Source organism: Panicum hallii, chromosome 4, assembly GCF_002211085.1.
Source record: "Panicum hallii strain FIL2 chromosome 4, PHallii_v3.1, whole genome shotgun sequence".
NCBI classification, from domain to species: Eukaryota; Viridiplantae; Streptophyta; class Magnoliopsida; order Poales; family Poaceae; genus Panicum; species Panicum hallii.
The window spans coordinates 13,970,565-13,993,056 of record NC_038045.1 but is presented as its reverse complement, the minus strand read 5'-3'; the positions used below and the strand labels follow the sequence as shown (position 1 = coordinate 13,993,056).

Genomic DNA, 22,492 nt, shown 5'->3' with positions numbered 1-22,492 from the left:
CGGATACTTGTTCTTGATGGTAACCTCATTCAAAGCTCTATAATCAACACACATCCTCTGTGTACCATCTTTCTTCTCAACGAATATCACGGGTGCTCCCCAAGGTGAAGAAGTAGGACGAATGAACTGCTTATCTAGCAATTCTTTTAGCTATTTCTTAAGTTCCTCTAATTCACCAACTGACATTCTATATGGTCTCTTAGCAATGGGTGCAATACCAGGTAAAACATCTATGATGAATTCAAGCATCCAGGTGGCATACCTGGCAAATCATTGGGGAAGACGTCCAGGTACTCACACACAACTCTGATGTCCTCAATCAAATCTGCCTTCAGCTGATACATTGCACAGTCTGCTGCCGATGGAAGTGTTGCAATGAACTCAAATCGTTCACCTTCTGGGCTTGTGAGGAGCACTGACCTTTTGGCACATTGAATAACTGCGTCAACCTTGCTCAGCTATCCCATTCCGAGTATGATGTCTATTCCCTTGGAATCCAGTACTACGAAATTTGCATGAAATTCCCTGCCCACAATCTTGAAACTGACGCCAAGGCAATGATACATGGCCTTCATATTTCCCCTAGGGGCGAACTAACTAGCATGTGGCTTGACATAGAATGCACGGGAATGCCATGTTTTGCGACAAACTGAGTAGAAATAAAGAAATGCGATGTTCCAGAATCAAATAAAACTGATGTAGGGGTTGAGTTGACTAGGAACATACCGAACACAACGTCCTGAGCCTCCTGAGCGGTCTCTGCGGCCACATGATTCACACGCCCACGGATGAAGTTCTGCTGACCCTTGTTGTTCTATGGCGTCTGGTTGTTGTTTCTGGGCTGTTACTGCTGTGGAGTCAGCCTCTGTCCGCTGTTGTTGAACTGGCCTGGAGTATTCTGGACGTTCCTCTTGGGACAACCATTGGCATAGTGTCCAGCCTCACCACTCCTGAAGCACGCATTACCACCAGTGGGAGCAAGGGTATTGTTCCTCACAGGTGTTCCAGTAGGGGTGTTCTGGTGATTCTGCTGAAAGTTGGGACGCTGCACTGAACTTGTCCCGGTACTCACTCACAGACATGGCTCCCTGTTTCAGCGCAAGGAACTCTTGCTTCTTGAGCTTCATCAAACCTTTGGGGATGTGTTGCTCCCTGAACTTGTTCTTGAACTCCTGCCAGGTGATGGTGTTGGGGGTGTCATGAGCTGCGGTGTAAGCATCCCACTAATCTGTGGCGGTACCTTCCAGTCGACCTGAAGCGTAAAGGACCTTCTCCCTGTCAGTACACTAGACGATGTTCAGCATCTTCTCCACCGTCTTGATCCAGTCATCAACTTGCAGAGGATCAGGTGAGTGAGAAAATGAGGGAGGTTTGTGGCTCATAAATTCCCTGTGCCAGTCTCTAGCTGGTGGTGGTGGCGGTGGTGGAGCTTGGTTCATCTGTGCCTGCATGTTGGCGATAGTGTTGGCCATGTTGGTTAGCAGCTGAGTCTGGGCGGCAAGGAACTGCTCCATCCCTACTGGTGGCGCCTGGTGCTGTTGACTCTGCTGAGAATCGGGGTTGGTATTGTTGCTTGTTTCCTGTCGTGGCACTGCAGGCTGATCAACTCCTGACCCGGACCTGGTGTTCACCATCTGATCGGTTAGAAAAGTAAGACTCATAAAATTAATCATGGAAAGAAGGATAGGAGCAAGGATAAGATAATGATAGTAAAGAAAGTAGACAATCACAAACTTTACTAAACTATCTATCTTTATTATAAACTTGATATAATTGTGGTCATCACTCCACAATTTATCGCAATCATTACAAAGTTCCAAATCAAATGTTCTCACAAAACCAAGCACACAAGCACATTAACTAAAAATTAAACAAACTATAAAGATCGTTCGAACTAGCGATTACATAAAGACTCTTAAAGACACTCCTAACTTAAACTTCTAGACCTATCATCTCTAACGATAGCAGGTGCGGTAGCCAGGCTCTCCGTAGTGAATGTGCTTGCGAGGAGGTTGTCAGTGTTTTTACCGTCGGCCTACCTAGGGATACCCTAAGGTAGGTGATTATTTGGTGAGGGATCGCCAGGTCTGAAACTTGAAGGTGAATGCAAGGACACAAGATACAAATTTAGACAGGTTCGGGCCGCTAGAGTAGCGAATACCCTACATCCTGTTTTGGGGTGTTGTATATTACGCCCTGCGCTTGGGAGGTGAGTTGCCTGTTGGCTGCTCTCTGTTGGTTCTATTGGGCCGCTAGAGTTGAGTTGAGGTGCGGTATCCCTACCCTCCTTTATATATCCCAGGGGACGGGGTTCCTAGTAGGATTACAAGGTAGGAGTCCTAGTAGGATTATAAGGTATGAGTCCTAATAGGATTACAGTCAAATCCTAGTAGAAATCAGACTTCTTTTTCCTCACGTGTAGCTTCCTTGCGGTACCCAGGGGATCTATCCCTGACAAGCCCCCGAGCTCTTCATAGCCAAGTACTGCAGGCATTTCGAGTACGTCTGAAGTAGTCTTCGGCTTCTTTCAAGCTCCATCTTGAAGTTCTTCTTCGAGTACTTGGCTGCATCGAAGCTATGAGGTGCTCATGCTCCGAATTACTTCTTCGGTATGGGGTGCGATGGAAAATCACACTCCATATGGAGTAGCCCCCGAGCCTTAGGTTGAATCGAAGAATCAGGCTGACGGTCACATTAGTCTTGAATCTTACTTGCTTACTCTTCGAATATATCCTGCAGCCCCCGAGCCTTGAATCCAAAACCCTTAGGTTCGGAAAAAGGATCCAAGAATCGTGGCATTGGTGTTACTCTGAAATCCCGAGAAAAACTCTTCGCCTTCTGCACAGTGAAATTGAGCCTCCCAATGGTTTATTTAACCGCGCGGTGACTTAGAGTTTCTTCTGCACTCTCAGTCTTCATATGAGTTGTCTTCAAGTAGTATTGCGGCGTCCAGCCCCTGAGCTTACGAGCCAGGAGAGCCGAAGGAGCCATGTCGAGTAGTGCGCATCGCCCAGCCCCCGAGCCTGGGAACTAACGGAACTGTTATGGCACGCCGTGCTGGCTTGAGGGTTATTGCCGAAGCTTGATATGAAAAAAGACAATGCATACATTATGTAGCATAATGCGAAGATACCGAGCAGTACTCAGTAATAATGTGAAGACACAAAAATTTATTCGGTGTAAAAATTGCTGTGTCAAGCTCTTTTTTAGACCATATAAATCTCCCGAGTAGTCCACCCTTTACATTCACCTAGTCCCAGTTTAGCCTTCGCCCATAGCATGTACAAGTCGCTTAGGTCTATAGCCTTCACTCATACAGGACGGGTCGCTTAGGTCATGACTGGAGACTTGAGGTTTCACGGATTAAGGCATTTGCTACTCAAGTAGATTAGCGGGGCAAGAATCTATGCACAGGTGGCACCCTTCATACGGTGTGGAAACTGCTGAAACTCGGTGCCCTGAAGTTCATCCTGATAGGCATGGCAGAGATAGTAGAGAGCTTTTCTAGCAGCTTCGCTGGTCCCTGCGTCCAAAGTCCTCCTGGGCACGTCATCAAAGTGCTTGTAGTACTCCATCCGGCTGCCATACTTCTCATCCGGAACACTGATCACCACTGCCACTAACCACTCCTCTTCCTGTGGAGCATTCTTGTACAAGCAAGCTTCATAATGTGGCATCCGTGGGAAGCCAATTCTCTGCATAGCCCTCCAGAGAAGTGCTGGGAATGGATCTTCAGCAAAGTCCAGATGATGTATCTGCTTCTCGTAGTGGGGCTCAGGTGGCGGTGGATCCGCTGCATCGGCTGGCTCTGGATCATCATCTGGATCCTCATTACCACCATCGGGTGCAGCTGGGTCATCATCACCATCTTCAGTATTGTCTCCTTCTACGGCACCTGGATCGGCACTGTCTCCTCCTGCAACATCCTCATTGCTATCGCCTGTAGCTTCTGGGTGGTCCTCGGGCAGCTCCATAGGCTCCTCCTCACTGTCCGTGTCCACCCAGCCTCCTTCGTAGTAGCCGTAGTAGTCATCATTGTCGTCATCGACCACCACGAACTCGGGCAAGTCCTCCGGCTGCTCGAGCTCCTCCTGGTCGGGCACTTCCTGAGGATGATGGATCGGATGAGGCCGTCCATGGGTGCTGTTGCGGGCGGTCTGCCTAGTTCTGGCCATCTGTAGCAAAATGAGGATAGCGAAAGATAGAGAATATTTAGAAAATGCTATAGGTGACCTTAAAGCAAAAATGAGTTTGGAAACTATCAACACACTTGACAGGCAAGCATGAAGTCAAGGATGAGATAATAGTGATATAATCAAGAAATAAACAATTTTTCAAAAGCAAGAAGTCGAAGCTAGGTTACTAAGCAAGATGAGCCTTAAAATTCGACCATTACTAACTAGGCTAACGTCCTATAGTCAACACTGCTCTGATACTACTTCTATCACACTCGGTTTTGAAAAGAAAACCGAATGCATCTCATATGTGTGCCAGGATCAAGTTCCACACATATGATAGACAACACAATTGCATATCCGAAATAATGTCATAACGAAACAGAGTATCATAGTACTTTATTACATGACCGAGAGACATACGCCTAAGTAAACGTTTATAACTAGCAACGGACTTCAACTTCACAGGCAGATGATTGAGAGACATACGCCTAGTACTCTTCAAAATCTTCAGGGAACTCTGGATAATTATCTTGTTCTGAGCAGCATTGGTTTTAATAAAGCAAGTGTGAGTACACTTATGGTTGGTACTCAGCAAGTGGAGTAAATTATATGACATGCAAGCCAAAATCAAGAATAAGCTGGCATGGTTTGACTGCGATAAGCATTTTTAGTTGATCAAATTTTATTTAGCAAGCATTAACTAAGTGTAAGTAACCCTTAAATAAATAAAAGACATAAGATAACAACATTATGAACAAAGAACCTCAATTTAAATTATCTTTAAGTTCAATTATCATGTCAGGGTCCAAGCCACTCTTAACCGTGAGCACCTGAAACGCGGTGAAGGCGGTGGCGGCTAGGGCTTCGAGGGTGAGAAGGCGGCGGCTGCGGTTCTAGTGAATTCTAGGGCACGGGGCGGCGTTTTATAGGGCGGCCGCGGTCTTTGGTGTGCGTGCCCAGGGCTCCGCACGGCAGGGGAAGGCTGAGACGCGGCTGGACTCAAATGCGAGTCCGAGCCAGACTCGTGCTGGAGGTCGGGGACGATCCTCACAGGTGGGCCCCGCCTGTCAGCGTGAGAGAGGGAGGGAAGGAGGGAGCCGGACTGCTGGGCCGCGTGGGGAGGAAAGGAGCAGCTGCTGGCTAGGCCGCACAGGCTAGCTGGGCTGGGCCCTGCGGGAGGAAGGAAGGGGCGGGAAAGACCAAGTTGGGCTGGGCCGCAAGGAGGAAAAAGAGAGAGGGAAAAAGAAAAAGAGGGAGTGGGCTGGGCCCAAATAGAAAAAGAGGGAGAAAAAGAATTGCATTCAAATGCATTTGAATTTAAATTTAGAATTTAAATTCAAATGGAAGACAAACAATAAAATAATGCAATATGGCATGAAATACACAAAACCTATATTTCCTTATGTTTCTTTTTATGGTTAGGTAAATTACTATTAATTCACGGTAAATGCTCTAAAATCAAAATAATGGAATAAAAACCTTATACGTCCTAAAAGAAATCTTGCAAAATTTATTTAGGTTTCTAATTTGAAAATTAGGGTGGTACAGCGGCGCTCATCGTGGAGCGGGGTGAGCCCGGGCATGCCCTCAAGTTCCAGTGGCCCATGTACTTCGTGAGTGAGGTCCTCTCCGTCTCGAAGGTACGCTACCCGTAGTTTCACAAAGTAATCTATGCAGTGCTCATTACCAAGAGGAAGCTGCTGCACTACTTCGAGTGCCACCACATCATGGTGGTGATGTCAGCAGTGCTAGGCGACATCATCCAGAATCGGGATGGGTCGGGTCAGGTGGACAAATGGGCAATCAAGCTCATGGGCCATGACATCACCTACGTCCCGAGTATAGCGATCAAGTCGCAGATCTTGTCCAATTTCATCGCGGAGTGGATGGAGACATAGACCCCGCCACCGCCGACCCTCCATGAGTACTGGACCATGTACTTCGACAGCTCTCTCATGTGTACGGGAGCGGGGGCTGGCGTCATCCTCGTCTCCCATTTAGAGGACCAGCTGAGGTACGCCATCCGGCTCCACTTCACAGCCTCCAACAACTTGGCGGAGTACGAGGCCCTCATCCACGGGCTGTGGATCGCCTCTAACCTAGGCATGCGACGCATCTACGTGCGAGGCGACTCCAAGCTGGTCGTCGATCAGGTCATGAAGGAGCGTCGTGCAGGGACGACAAGATGGCTGCCTACTGCGATGAGGTCCGCAAGCTGGAGAAGAGATTTGACGGCATCGAGCTCTACCACGTCCTCTGGCATGATAATGAAGCTGCCGGCTTCCTAGCCAAGCTGGCTTCTAGCCGAGCCAGCCCGGCTAGGAATCTTCATCAACGACGCCCACGTGTCGTCAGTCAAGCATGAGCAACCGCCTGGTCAGGCTGCGGGTTCAGGGACCGCCGGTGATGAATCGACCATGATGCCCGACCCAGAATCGGGGGCTACCGCGCGGTCAGGCTTGAGCCCGGGGGACGGACCAGGACCGCTCCTGACCTGCGTGGGGTTGGGAGGTTGCGATGGCCGAGCCGGGCTCGATCATGCCCATTCTAGGCTACCTCGTGCAAGGAACCCTTCCCACCAACGCGATAGAGGCATGGCACCTCGCGCACTATGCCAAGGCATATGTCATTGTTGGGGACCGCCTCTACAAGAGGAGCACATCGGGGATCCTGCAGAAATGCATCCCTTGTGAGTAGGGGCAACAGATGCTCCAGGAGATTCATGGAGGCATATGTGGCCACCCCACGGCACCGAGATTGCTAGTCGGGAAAGCCTTCTAGCAAGGATTCTATCAGCTGAACGTGGTCACAGACACACAACATATGGTGCGCACCTACGAAGGGTGCGAATACTATGTGCAGCAGACCCATATGCCCGTGTAGGAACTCCAGGCCATGCGTCCCTCTCTGGCCCCTGTCTCGCCAACCTGAACCCCAGATGCGTTCCCCGTAGTGCCCGCATTCTCCCCGTGTAGCCCGCGCGTGAAACCGAGCCTGGACAGCCCTTTTCGGCCAAGTCCAATGAGCCCCGCCGCCGCTGCCGCCATATGTCGTTGCCGCCAGCGCCAGCGCCGCTGCCTGTGCTGCCCCAGCCCCACGCAGCTGCCCGATCTAGATGCGACGGTCTAGATTAGATCTAGACCGAGGTCAAATAACTCGATACCGGTCAACCCAAGGATATTTTGCACTTTAGCCCCTGAGTTCTATTGAAATCAACCCGCAGTCCACGGCAGGTCAAAATGTTTTCATGAGGAGATCCTTTTTCTTCTGTTTAAGCCCCTGCCCTTTTCTAAAATAGAATCCGCCATCCCTAGCCCCTCTGTTTTTAAATCTAAACCCTAGATTTTAGATTTAATTATGTTTTAGCCCTCGGTTTCTTTGTTCAGAGCCCTTCTAGTTTCAAATATTTTATAGGTAAGCCCCTGGAATCATGTTTTAGCCATAACTTCTCTGTTTTAACTCCGTTTTCATCGATTCTCGCGCTCACGTGACCCTTGCAACATATACAGTAACTTTATAATGTTGTTTTGCTCTATTTCTATTGTTGGTGTACTATTTCTTATTTATTGTACTTGTTTGTTTGTATGTGCTTGTGTGTTACGATAGACGGTGCGCAGTTCGAGGGTCCGCAAGAACAAGGCTTTGAAGATGTTCCTAAGCAGCAGCAGTACTTTGACGAAGGCAAGTGGTCCTTAATCATATTCCAGTCCTAATAACTTTCTAAATACACACATTTACTTTTTATGCATGCATGTGTCTAAAATATGATGGATCCCAAACTAAGGATGTGCCTAGTCCTTTTGAACTTCCTTGATTAAACGTTTGTTATTATATTTATGTTGTAGCTACGCTAGTTGCTTTTACTTAGACTTTGGTTGGATAACCTTAAAATCACGCTACACTTGTTTAACTTCATGTACTGGAATACCTTTATGGTGATAATTAAGATCATTGCATTAATTGGAACATGGAGAACCACCCAGGAAAACAGTGCGTTGCTGGGGTATACCTTTATGGTTTTGGCTAATTAATTAGAAATTTTATCTTGTAATGGTCTTACCGAAAGGGCAAGAGGGGAGTGCGTTGATGGGGTATAGCTTGGTCCTCTTGAGCCGTAGATATGATCCTGGTTATGGCGTCTTCCTCATTAGGGAGGGTTATGACCACTGCGGCCTGAAACCTTAGTGGACTGTTGCAAGTTAGGGAATCTTTCTAAGAGCCTCGTAGTGAATCCCTGCCACTCACCTCGGAAGTGTTTAAGGGCTTTGCAAATCTGGGCATCAAGGGAAATACGAGTTGTGGGTAAAGTGTACAACCTCTGCAGAGTGAAATCTGATATGTCAGCCGTGCTCATGGTTAAGAGCGGCTTGGACCCTCACATGATAATTGAACTTAAAGATGATCTAAATTAATATTCTTTATTTATTGTTGTTATCTTATCTCTTTTATTTATTTAAGGGTTGGTATATACTTATATTTAGTTAATGCTTGCTAAATAAAACTTGGTCAACTAAAAATGCTTATCACAGTCAAACCATGTCAGCTTTTTCTTAATCTTGGCTTTGCATGTCATATAATTTACTCCACTTGCTGAGTCCCAACCATAAGTGTACCCAAGCTTGCTTTATTAAAACCAATGCTGCTTAGAACAAGATAATTGTTCGGAGTTCCCTGAAGATCTTGAGGAGTTCTAGGCGTATGTCTCCCAGTCATCTGCCTGTAAAGTTAAAATCCGCTGCTAGTTATAAACATTATTTATTTGCTTAAGATTAAGACTTTCTGATGAGGACATCTCTCCTTTGCATACAATGCAAGGACCGATCACTGGAGCACGTGCGCGACAGTTGGATCTCCAGGTACGTTCTAACCTTGTCAATTGTTTTTTAGAACTTACGCTTGGTTCCATGCATGTGTTATTGATTAGGAATAATGGAGAGGACCAGCAAGGACTTGGAGAAGGCCAAGGACTCAAGGAGGAGGAGCTAGGACGTCCACACCAAGGAGGAGTCCATGTCCAACTCGACTTCGACTCCACCTCGGATTCCAAAACCTTACTTCACCAAAACTGATGCCCTGGCCACATACGGAGTCAGATTTGGACGCTATTTATATGGTTGGAACCAGAATTTCATAGAGTTTCCAATGACACCGGTCCCACCTGAAAATTCCTTCTGAGTCGATAGGAATCATGGACACAAATGAGCATTCTGAATCTGACAGGGTGCTATGTCACCGTCTGTTGGGCCGTTGGCCCGTGTACCATGTTGAAGCCCGTTAGGGTTGCGTCCAGGGGACTTGCATGCCCCTAACTCCTTTTTATTCAGTGGTGTCACCACTTTAGGGTTTGGGTTTTGCTTAGATTCTGAAGCGTCCCCCCATCAGGGAAGATTTAAAAGTGTTACTTTATCAGTCCCAGGAGACTGATAACACTTTTATTACATCAGATGGTACATCACCGTACAACTCTTCGCGGTAATGGGCAGTGAAGCGCCACTATCGCGAGGATTACAACAAAAACCCATACTACTACACTAACTACGAACAGGGGATCATCAGAGTCTTGCGCCATGCGGAGCTCCAACGGTGACCTCACCCACAGGCAAGACTGGGTGCAGGACGGGACCCTACTCGTCGTTCTCGGGAATGTAGTCGGGATCCTCCACTGTAAAGTAAGAACGGGGTGAGTACAAACGTACTCAGCAAGTCCAATCACACTGCGGGGGGGGGGGGGTTATAACAGAATTAAATGCACAGGATAATCCAAGGATAAAGTTACGGTTCTTTTGCGGAAACACAATTATATGCAAGGGTTCATTTTAAAAGCACTTTTCAAAACAAGTTTTCAAGTATCAAAGAACACACGATGTTGATCCACACGGATCCAAGTTTCAAACCGCTACCGGACTCCCCGTCCGCCGTAGCGCACGGCACAACCGCCGGGTACTTTCCAAACAACTCACACCAGCTCAACCATTCCCAGAGAGAAACACTAGTTATGTGACCACACCGTAACTTGCCCAATACCGTGGGCACGGCTATTCGAATAGATTTTTAACTCTGCAGAGGTGTGCAACTTTACCCACAGGCGGGGTACCACAACACGAACACCTTAGTGCCGGTGCAGATCCCATCGAAGCCCTTACCCACCTTAGCTAGACCTGACTAGCCACCACGGGTTCTATCAAGGGGTCATTCGACTTGTCACCGAGGTTTAACCGGGGCATAAGTCACACAGAGCTTATCCCGTCTCCTTGATCACCCGTTGCTCCCAGCCCTCCTGATGGCTATCAGATTAACTAGTGGGGTTAGGCCAAGCCGTTGCCCATACAACGGTCAAGTGGCTTGCACGACAGGAAGCTAGGTGAGACGACACGTCAACTCGGTCCTTAGGAGTGACAAGATGGATATCTCCCTTCCACGCTCAACCACACAGGTACGAGCACACCAACGGCAATTCACACAGGAATGCCATCTATCCCGTCGGAATCACCTTTCAAAACCACATTTTATCCCTTCACGCATTTTCTTTATAAAATCAGGTGTTCAAGGTATGGTTATCACAACAAGGGTGGCTATCCTACCACGTTTACGGCACGCAAAACCATGCAATTTTATAAAACAGGCCACTGGGTCGTGTTTATAAAAACTAGGACAAAAATATGCGTCAAAGGGCGGAATTGAACTTGCCATCGTCAAATCCTTGCGGGAAGTCCTGATCGAAGCACTGTCCTTCGGGTTCGGGGTCGCAGAACTGGTCCTCAGTTGCTCGGTCGCAGTCGGGAACCTCGTCGTTCACTCCGTGTCCTACGACGCAAACAAACAGACACACGATCAAGCGAAGGAACTAAAAGCTTTTATCGTTGAGCTTGAATCGGAAATAATTTAGTTACGGAGTTAGGGATGATATCTTTGGGTGGTTTCTTAATGGCATGACTAAAACTATACTAGAAAGGGTGTGGTAAAGTTTCGGGTCGATCGGAGGTCGTTTCGCACATAAAATGACGCGCTAAAGGTGGTTTCAGGGCTTAAACGGGGGTCCAGGGACTTGTTCGTAATTATCTAAAGGGGGTAAGGGCTTATTTGCTAATCCTAGAAATATTAGGGGCAGTGAAAAGTGTGGGGGACCTATTTGAAAATAAGTTTACATGGTGGAGGGGTTTGGTTTGAAAGGGAATAGCAACCATGGGCTTTTCTGCAAAATTTACAAAGGTGGGAGGGTTCTTAACCGAATGGGGAAAAAAGGAGGGGGCTAAGGGCAAAACTGCCCTTCTTCTTCCTCCCCTCACCACGTGAAACAGAGGAGGGATGGGGAGGGCTCAGCCGGCCCCCAAATCCGGCGGCCCTAGGGCCTAATCGGCTCGGGCGTGTGGGGGAAAAGGGAGAGGAGGAAGAGGGGGTTCCATTTTGGGGCTCACCTCGGGCGGGGGCTGCGCGAGGCGGCGGGCCGGCGTGGGGCAGGCAGCGGCGGCTGTGCGGCTCGGGTGGCGGTGGTCTGGGCACGGGAGAGGAGGTAGGCAGGGGCGGCACGGCTTGTGGGGAGCGAGGGGCTGCGGCCGGGCCTATTTATAGGCGGCCGGCGGTGGGGGAAAGGGGTGGCCGGCGGAGCGGCTCCACGGGCGGCCATTAATGGCGCCCGTGGCTTGCGGCGAGGGCGCGGCGAGGCCGGGCGTGCACGTGGGGGGGCCGGGCTGGCACTGCGCAGCACAGGGGGCGGCGCGGGCGGCAAGGCGGGGCGCGGCAGCGGCACAGCGGCGGTGGCGTGCGCGAGCGCGTCGCGGCCGTGCGCGTGCGCGTGGAGCGCGTGCGCGCGCGGTCCGGCGGCGCGGCCGTGTACGGCGGCGTGCGCGCACAGGGGGCGGGTGGCGTGCGTGCACAGGAGGGAGGTGGCGTGCGGGTGGCCGGGCGGCGGTGGGGCTCGGGAGCAGGGGAACAGGGAGGAAGAAAGGAGAAGGGAGGAGGAGAAAGGAAAAGAATAGAGGAAAAAAGAAAAAGAATAGGAAAAGGAGAGAAAGAGGGAGAGAAAAACAATGGGGAGAAAAGAAAGGAAAAAGGGAAAGAAAAGACGCGCGCGCCGGCGGAATTCACGGCGGCGACCGCGCGGCGAAACTCGCGGCGGTGACCGCGGCTGGTCGGCCACGCGCGCGCGGCGCTCGCGCGCGGAACGAGGAAAAGATGGCGTGACTGCGGTTGGATTCGGTTGCCGGTTTCGGGTCTCGGAAAGGTTAGGGTTTCGGGGAGTTAAGGGTTTCGGCGAAACGAAGAATTTAGCGCGAAATTTTCGGGCGAAAATTTTCAGGGTGTTACAAACCTATCCCACTTAAAATGAATCTCGTCCTCGAGATTCGGCTGGCTTCTAAACAGGTGGGGAAACTCCTTCTTCAGAGCATCTTCGAGTTCCCAAGTTGCTTCTTCCACTCCATGCCTGCTCCACTGAACTCTGCAAATCCGCACTTCGGAGTTCCTTGTCCTTCTGGTGACAGTGTCCAAAATTTTTACCGGTATTTCCTGGTATCGCAGATCCGGCTGTAGGTCTATTGCTTCTATTGGCACGTGTTCCTCCTCGGGTACTCTCAAACACCTTCTTAATTGCGAGACATGAAATACCGGGTGCACGTCCGACATCTCTTCCGGCAGTTGCAACCGATATGCTACGGCTCCGACTTTCTTTAGGACTTGGTACGGCCCGATGTATGGAGGGGCTAATTTTCCTTGCACTTGAAATCTTCGCGTCCCTCGAATAGGCGAGACCTTGAGATAAACAAACTCGCCTGGGTTAAAGCTTATTTCTCGCCTTTTCTTGTCCGCGTAGTTCCTTTGCCGGGACTGAGCTGCTTTCAGTTTCTCGCGGATCTCCGCTACTTTTTCTTCTGCCTCTTTTATAAAGTCGGGTCCTTCTAGGGCACGCTCTCCTACCTCCGACCACATTAGGGGAGTTTTGCACTTCCTACCATAGAGGGCTTCGAACGGGGACATGCCTAGGCTGGCTTGGTAACCGTTGTTATACGAGAATTCCGCATACGACAGACTTTGTTCCCAATCTTTCCCGTAGGTTAGGACACACGCTCTCAGCATATCTTCCAGAATCTGATTCACCCTCTTGGTTTGACCATCCGTCTGCGGGTGATAAGCCGAGCTGAAGTCCAGCTTTGTACCCATGGATCGGTGCAAGCTTTTCCAAAACCTAGAGGTGAATTGGGTCCCTCTGTCTAAGACAATCCTACTAGACACTCCATGTAGCTTTACTATGTTTTCTATATAGAGTTTTGCCAGCTTCTCTCCACCGTAATTGGCTCGTACTGGTATGAAATGAGCCGATTTAGTGAGTCAATCCACAATTACCCATATGGAATCGTGTCCCTTCTGTGTTCGGGGTAATCCCACTACAAAGTCCATCCCTATCTCATCCCACTTCCATACCGGAATAGGCAAGGGTTGCAATAATCCTGCCGGCTTTTGATGCTCGGCCTTTATCCTTTGACAAATGTCACAATGAGCCACGAATCTTGCAATATCCGCCTTCATTCCGTTCCACCAATATTTTTGCTTTATGTCCATATACATTTTGGTGGATCCTGGGTGGATAGAGTAGGCCGAGTTATGGGCTTCGTCCATGATCAATTGCCGGAAATCTCCATTCTGGGGTACACAAATTCTATCCTCGTACCATAATGTTCCCTTATCGTCTACTCGGAAGCCCGGCGCTTTGTTTTCTCCAGTTTGCTTACGGACCTTCATTAACTCCTGATCCGAGCTTGTCACACCCGATTTATAAGAACATAAATCGAGCAATCATATATGCGCCAGGATCAAGTCACGCATATATACAACAGATTATCAAGATATCACAACACATGTCAGGAATAACATTAATATAAATCGTAGATAAATCATGAATAAATTATTTTATTACAACCGAATCAAGAATCGGTTCAAGAGTTGCGGAAGCGTAAAAGAGATACATGAAGAGCTGGGCGCCACAGGGACGTCGACTGGGAGACAAACACCTAGAAGTCGTCGAAGCCGCTGACGTAATCCTCCACGTTGCTGGGCACTGAGCAGCAGTCGAAGATATCCAAAATAGAACAGAAGAGTAGAGAGGCAAGTGTGAGTACAAACTCGTACTCAACAAGTATAACACGAGCATGAGGCTCTAAGGTTAGCTGACTCAACTGCATTAGCTTTTAATCTTGGCAAATTTTATTAAAGCTAATTACTACAAGTGGATGAATTACCATAAACCCAATTGCATAATAAATTAATCAATATTAATTAAGAACTACTGAGAACCATCCAAACCAAAACCACCCGGGGAATCTCCCTCGTCAAAGGTTGATAACCCCACTAATCAGACGGAGGATCTGGGCCGCTCATGACTGTGAGCACAGCTGATATATCAGTTTTACACTCTCGAGAGGTTGCACAACTTTACCCACAAGTCGTGAGCTACGCTAGTGTTCATCACACTTCCTTAGGTGAGATGGCTAGCAAGCACACTACGAGACCGTTACAAAGGATCACGTTGGTAAGGTGTAACCGCTAAGGATTCTGGATCAGCGACGATGGGGCCCACCTCCGAGGGTACAAGACACACAGCACAGACCAAGCCGGAGGAGCAGGGACCATTGAAGCTTACCACCCCTCTTGCCCACGCAGGTAAGTTACCCCCGAACCAACACGACCTAATTAGTAAGTCAAGACCGTCCCATTCCAGTCTTGTGGTTGCGCGGTTGTCCCAGGTTGTCGCTCTATGAACCGGTCCTTATGGAGAGTGGCCAACCAAGCACTAAGCACCGTGCTGGCCCCCTAAACCATGTTTCTAACAAAAACATCTTTTAAGGACGCACAAACCACTCAAGCACACAGCACCGAGGGTTGGCCCCAGAATTAAGTTACATAAGACCATTAACAAAATTAATTAAAAAGGACCATGATATGTTATAGCGCAGCAACCTAGCACAACTAACCAAAATGCAACCCAAAGGATATAGATAAAGGATATAAAGTGGCTAGGAAAGTCCTTATAGGCGTACAGAATTAAAATGCAGTATGAAATTGTATTTAAAAGTGATAGGAGGTTCATGTTATACTTGCCTTCCTCGTACTCTCCCGGCTGCTGCTCGAACTGCTCGGAAGACGGCTGCTCCTGGTACTGGTCCAAAGGCTCCGCGTCTACTCACGATCATCAAACATAGCCCACACATACACACATGCATAACAAAAACAAACTATAAGAAAACAGTACAACATTACATAGAAACATCACACCAAAACTAGTCTAAAGCTATTCTACACGTTACAACGATCACGTGGATATAAAGAACACCTAAAACGGAACTAAAACGCGAAAGCTGCGCTTAAAACAGGATCCAGGGACCTATTTGTAAGAAAAACAGGGCAACCAGGGGCTTCTGGACAAAACCCGGGGACCTAAACGTAATTAAAGCCTAGATCTAGGGGCTAACTGGCAAAAACTCCAAAACTAGGGCTGAGAAATCATTTCCGGAGAGCTCAGGGGTTAAAAGGGAAGAAAAAGGACCTACTTGCAAATACTTTTGCTCTACGGGGTGTACTGCGGGTTGAATCCTCAAAAAGGCAGGGGCTTCTTAACAAAAAGGCTAGCTGAAAGGGTATGATTTAATCTGGGCCCTCGGATCAGATCTGCACGGCCCAGATTAGAATCCATACGCGAAGGGGTACGCGCGAACGTGGGCCTTCGGATCAAGATCGGACGATCGGAAACGGATCTACGGTTAAAGACTCACGCGGTTCACTGGATTTGAATTGGATGGCTGGGATCTAATGACGCTCTAGATCTAATCTGGACCGTCGGTTTTAGATCTAATGGCTCGGGTCGGATACCGGTTTGATCGAATCTCGTCCGCGGGATTAAGATCGGACGGCCAGGACCAAAGGGGGAGGGAAAACAGGGGCCGGCGGCGGCTGTTGCTCGCCGGAGCACGGTCTTTGCGGCGGCGCCTCGCCGGAGGACACGCGATGTAGCGATTCCGGCCTCCATTTGAGACGAGACCGGGTCGGGGAGAGAGAGGTGGACACGGGGAACCCGTCTGGGCGGTCAGCTCGACGGATTGGGGTCGGACCGAGGCTCCCCACGGTAGAGTGCGGCACGGGGCATGGCGGCGTGGAGGGCATGCTCGTGCAGAGGGAGAGAGAAAGGGAGGAGAGGCATGGCGTGACCCTTACCACCCCGGGGTGCTGCGACGGCGATTAGGGGCTGAGGACTGGCGGCGCCAGGGCGAAATCGTGGCGGCGCAGGGGCGGCGCTGTCCTCGGGTCGAGCTGCAGCATGGCAGCGCTAGGGCACAGGGGGAGCTGGGGAAGGCAGAGGCGTTGGAGGGCGGTGCGGGGAGCAGCTGCGGCTAAGAAGGAGGAAGGTGGCAGCCTTGGCGTGCGGGTCAACCGAGCCGCCGCTTCTCGCGGGCCGTTGGGGCCGTTCTGATCCGAACGCGGCGCCCTTCCAGAAGGATCTGGGCGGGGGCCTGGCCAGCTCGTAACCCGGCTGGGCGTGGCACAGAGGAGAGGGCCCAAGGGGTGGCAACGCGGGCCACGGCCAGCGGCCAAGAGGAAAGTCCGGCGGGGCAAAACAGAGGAGGTCGCGAGGGGGGGGGGGGAGAAACACCTGGCCGGTGGGACCGGTCTGGCAGCGGGAGAGAAGAGGGGAGAACGGCCGTGGGGCTGCTCGCGTGAGGGGGAAGCTGGCTCGGGCTGGGCCGGGGAGGCGCTGCGGCCCAGAGGGAGAAGAGAGAAGAGAGGCGCGGGCTGAGGGGGGGAAGGGGGGCTGGACCGTGGCACGGCCCACGCGGGGAGAAGAGGGAAAGGGAGAGACCCGAGGGAAAATGGGCCAGGGGAGGGAGAGCCCGTGAGGGAGAGAGGGAGAAGAGAAAGTTTGGGCTGGGCTAGGTTTCTTTGCTCCCTTGCTTCTTTCCTATTTCTTTTCCACACTCAACATCCAAACCATTCAATTTGAATTCAAATAATTGTGAATTCAAACCCACACAATTAAAAAAAATGCTGTAGCATGAATGCACAAACACTTTAATCCTATGATATATTTTAATTACTTGCGTTATAAAATTACTTTAAATACGAGATAATTTAGAGAAGACCCTGGAAAATCTATTTAAGCCCAAATAAATTCATTAAAAATTAAAGAAATTACCTCAGGGTGTTACAGAGCTTTGGGCTTCTCTAATCTTATCCTCTAATGTCGATTGGACGTTTAGCACCTGGCTGGAACCTCGAGGAACGATGTGCACATTTAATCGTGCTATTTCCTCGCATAGGTGGTCATCCTTGGGTCCATAGGTTTTTCGGCTTAAGGCATCGGCTACCACGTTCGCCTTTCCGGGGTGATACTGAATTTCCAAATTATAGTCCTTGACCAACTCCAACCATCTTCTCTGCCTTAAATTTAAATCCGGCTGGGTAAAGATATACTTCAGACTCTTGTGGTCGGTGTAAACCTCACACTTATTTCTGATCAGGTAATGTCTCCAAATCTTAAGGGCATGCACTACGGTTGCTAGTTCCAAATCATGGGTCGGATAATTCTGCTCATGAGTCCTGAGTTGGCGGGACGCATATGCAACAACCTTTCCGTCTTGCATCAGTACACACCCTAATCCTTGTCGGGATGCATCACAATAAATGACAAAGTCCCGATGAATGTCCGGTAGGGTCAGCACTGGGGCGGTTGTCAGTCTTCGCTTCAATTCTTGAAAACTTCTTTCACAGGATTCTGTCCAAGCGAACTTTTTCTCCTTCTTAAGAAGTTCCGTCATGGGTTGGGCTATCTTAGAGAATCCCTCAATAAATCTCCGATAGTATCCGGCTAATCCAAGGAAACTTCTGATTTCACTTACGTTAGTCGGTTGCTGCCAATTGGATACGGCTTCAACCTTCTCTGGGTCCACTGCCACGCCTTCCGCAGTCAGGATGTGACCGAGGAAAGCTACCTTTTCCAGCCAGAATTCACACTTGCTAAATTTGGCATATAGTTTATGTATCCTTAGTTTTTCCAGCACTACCCGCAAATGTTGCTCATGTTCCTGAACACTTTTGGAGTAGATAAGTATGTCGTCGATAAAGACTACGACAAACTTATCTAGCTCGTCCATAAATACCTTGTTCATGAGATTCATAAAATAGGCAGGGGCATTGGTTAGTCCAAAGGACATTACGGTGAACTCAAACTGCCCGTAGCGGGTGACGAAAGCTGTCTTAGGGATGTCACTTTCCTTAATCTTAAGCTGAAAATATCCTGACCTCAGATCGATCTTGGAAAAGTACTTGGCTCCTTTTAGCTGATCGAAAAGGTCATTAATCCTGGGGAGGGGGTACTTGTTCTTAATGGTAACCTCGTTCAGTGCTCGGTAGTCCACGCACAACCTCATACTCCCATCTTTCTTCTTGACAAACAGCACTGGGGCTCCCCATGGCGACGAGCTTGGTCTGATGAAGCCAATCCTCTGCAGTTCTTCTAGTTGCTTCTTTAATTCTGTCAATTCAGAGGCCGCCATCCTATAGGGTCTCTTGGCTATCGGAGAGGTTCCGGGAATAAGGTCTATGATGAATTCTATATCCCTGTCCGGCGGCATACCGGGAAGCTCTTCGGGAAATACATCTGGGTATTCGTTTACTACCGGAACTCCTTCTAAGGGCTTGGCTTCCATGCTAAATACCATTGGGTCATACTTACTATCCCGGGTACGGCAGATCACTTGTACTCCTTCGTGGTTGGTTAGGTGTACCACTTTATCAGTGCAGCCTATGAGACCATTGTGTCGGCTTAACCAATCCATCCCAAGGATCACGTCTATTCCCCTATGCTTAAGTACTACCAAATCTGCTAGAAAGTCTACCCCACTTAAATTGATCCTTACCCGTGGACAACCCAACTGACAATTAATGTCGCCTCCAGGCGTCCGGGTTAATAGGGGTGTTTTTAGTAATACTGTAGGTATTTTGTGTTTCTCCACATAGCTCGAGGATATAAACGAGTGCGATGCTCCAGAATCAAATAGTACTGTTGCCAGGGCTGAGTTGACTAAGTACTCACCGAGCACTACGCCCTGAGCTTCTTGAGCCTCCTGCGCGTTGATGTGGTTGACGCGGGCTCGTCCAAATGATTGCTGCTTCACCTGCTGGCTGCCGTCGTTGTTGCGGACGGGCACTCGGTTGGCACCGGTCAGGGCCGGTCTGGGCCCATTCACCGTGTTGGAGAAGGCCGACGTGGCCGGCTTATTCTTGGCGTAGGGGCAATTGGCGATGAAGTGCCCCGTCTCACGGCAGTTACAACAGGCCCTAACATTGTTGTTGTCGGAGGCGGCCAGACTTGTGTTGCTCTGCGGGGCCCTCATGGTATTCTGACTCTTGGGCTGTGCTTCAGAGGCTCATGATCCAGTCACTTGGGACTGAGTCCTATACTGCATTGGGGCCTGGGATCTTGGTGTAGTGTAGTTGGAGTTCCTCGACTTTTGGAAGCGGTCCTGCTGGCGAGCCTTATTTTCCAAGAATTTGCGTTTATTGTCCTTTCTTTCTTCGGCCTTGGCCCTTTCTGTGAGGATGGCCTTGTTCATCAGGGTGTTGAAGTCCGGATAGATCTGGGGAGTAAGCAAGGTCCGGAGCTCTGGGCTTAACCCTTTCTTGAACATGTCTTGCTTTTTATCGTCGTCGTTCACCTCTTCCGGCGCATATCGGGCCAATTCTATAAACCGGTGGGTGTATTCTTCCACCGTCATATTCCCTTGTTGTAGTGCGCGGAATTCATCCGCCTTGCGCTTCATAGTGGCCGAAGGGATGTGGTAGCGGCGGAACACCCTTACAAATTCTCCCCAGGTGATGGTAGGGGCATCTTCGGCTGCAGCACAATAGTTTTCCCACCAGGATAATGCCGTTCCGGTGAGCTGGTGGGCTGCCAGAAGGACTTTATCCCGGTCCTGGCATTCGAATGGTTCGAGCTTCCTCTGAATTACCCGCAACCAGTCGTCAGCATCCAACGGGTTGCAGGATCCGGCGAAGGTTGGTGGCTTGGTCCTTAGAAAGGCCGTCAGCTTGTCGTTCATATTCTGCCCTCGCGGCTGCCGGTTAATGAGGGCATTCGCCAGAGTTTCTAGTATGAGGGTTTGGTTATGGATGATCTGCGCCAGGTCTCCGAGGGGTGGGGGTGGCGGTAGTTGTTCTCCTTCTTGACTTCCCCCTCGGTTCTGGCTTACTTCTTGCTCTCCTTGGGGAAGATCTTGTTCAACGGGCTGTGCTCCGACACTAGCGGCTACGGGGTTCCGGCCACGGGAGGCCCTCGCGACGTTCCGGGGGTCACCTGTTGATTGGGTAAATCGGGGTTACGATTATGTGATGTTTAAGTTGTTTAACTCGTGTATAAGGCAGAATCTACCCTCTGCCGGTATCTACATAAATAGGCAGCACACAACACACCAGCACACGATGTCACAAGCAACAAGCACCAACTATTTTATTAAGCAGGGAGGGTACAACTTAGGGGTACGACCAAGTCTCGTGCTACTCGGCCAGGGTCTTGCAAAAGGGCACGTCTTAAACAGAAAGGCTGGGGCATCACTGGGATGGCGTCGATCATTCTACTTGCGTGGTGTGTCTTCTTCCGGGGCGGACAGGGTGAGAGGTTCTCGCTCGCCGTCTTCTGGGTTCCCATCGGTCAGGAGTTGCATTGCCGCATCCCCTTCGTCGGTGGCAGCAGAACTTCCAGGATTCTCGGGTGGGGCTCGTGTGCTCCCAAAGAGCGATCCCCACCCTATGACGGGTGTCCCGAGTAAAACATGGTCCTCCCCTATCGCCGGGACGGGTGTTCCACTTTGGGTCCAATCTTGCATACGCCGGTCTCGGGCCTGCCTGAGGCTTTCTTGGGTGACTGCTTCGCTACTGACCGCGGCTGCGGCTCTCCCCTCGGCATGGGCGGCTCGGATCTGCTGTATCCTCACCGCGAGCTCTGCCTGCTCGGCTCGGTGAGTCTGCTCCCTCAGAAGGTTGGCTTGCTCGTCAAAGAGTTGGTCCAGGGCGGCTAGGTAAGTAGCCACTTGGTACAGGGGACCTTCTTCGTGGCGACGTCGTTCCAGATTCCTCATGCGTGCTTCCCAGACTGGGGTTTTGATGGCCGGCGGGAAGAACTTTGCTGGTGTAGGGGCGAGGTGTTCTTCAAAAATCGGACACAAATAACGGAGTGCTTTTCTGATGGCCAAGGGGTAGGTGTCTTGGTGTCTAAACCCTGTGGCGGTCGCTCGCCAGGGCTGGATGTCGGGGTAGCGGTTGCTCCTGGCGATGACCAGGATCACCCTGCAGCGGAGGGTACCATGGTGCTCGTACTCTCGGCTGTAGTACCTTGGGCGCTCTGTAACGCCAAGGCCTTCCAGGGTGTCGATCAAGAGGCTGGGGAATCCAGGTGCAGCTTGGCAATCGCCCTGGGTCCATCCTTCCTCAGCCATCTGAAACAGAAATAGGGTAAACAACCTGGTATAGGTGCAAACGGGAGTAGATGATATTTATTATTACAACAAGGGTGGTACAGTTTTCATGGATACGTGGTCATTAGGGTAGGGTTTTTGCTAGGGGTGCTAATCCTATCATGGGGATTCTTCCTCGATCCTGATAGAGCGCTTCTTTATTGGAAGAAACCGATCCACCTCGTTTTCGGTCTGAGTACCCTTATCCCAATGGGTTTCCATGGGTTCTTCTTCTTCTTCCTCGATCCATCCACCTATCCCGTTGCGGTTCTCGTATTCTTGCATCTGGGCTTGGAGGGCGGCTAAGGAATACTCGGCGCTTGCGGCTCTTGTCCGTTGTTCCTCCAGTTCCTGGGTTAACTTTTCAATCCCATGGATTAGCTGCTTCAGTTGTGCCGCCTGTTCGCGGTAGAGTGCATCCAAGCCAGTGAGGTAGATGGACAGGTGGGAAACCGTGTCTTCCAAGTCTTCTTCTTCTCGTCCAAGTCCCCTCATTCGGGCAATCCAAGTGCGCCCTCTTCCCTCAGCGGGTGGGAAAAATCCCATAGGAGTCCGCTGAAGGTGGTGCCTGTAGAGCACACGCAGTCGTCGCAAGGCTTTACGAGCGGCCTTTCGATAGGTGTCGGGGAAGCGGAAACCAGTGGTGGAGATGAACCAAGGGTCCACATCAGGGTAGCGGGTGCTTTTCTCCACAAAAACCATTACGTCGCACCGAAGGGTGCCTCCGGCGATGTACTCACGGTAGGCATACTCCGGTGGTTCCATAATCCCGACGCGTTCCAGGCTGAGCAATAGCAACTTGGGGAGGCCGGGCTCTGCGTG

The 22,492-nt window shown here is 50.1% G+C and overlaps 1 protein-coding gene across 1 annotated transcript in view; it reads right to left on the bottom strand.

Annotated features, from left to right (window-relative positions):
* The window catches only part of LOC112890362, a gene marked incomplete at its 5' end in the record, with an annotated part of 62,239 nt that overhangs the window by 5,675 nt on the left and 34,072 nt on the right, over positions 1-22,492 (bottom strand). Inside the window, one exon of the mRNA XM_025957265.1 lies at positions 3,625-4,175. Within this exon, the coding sequence (XP_025813050.1) occupies positions 3,625-4,175 (551 nt within the window). The remainder of the gene's footprint in view (positions 1-3,624; positions 4,176-22,492) is intronic.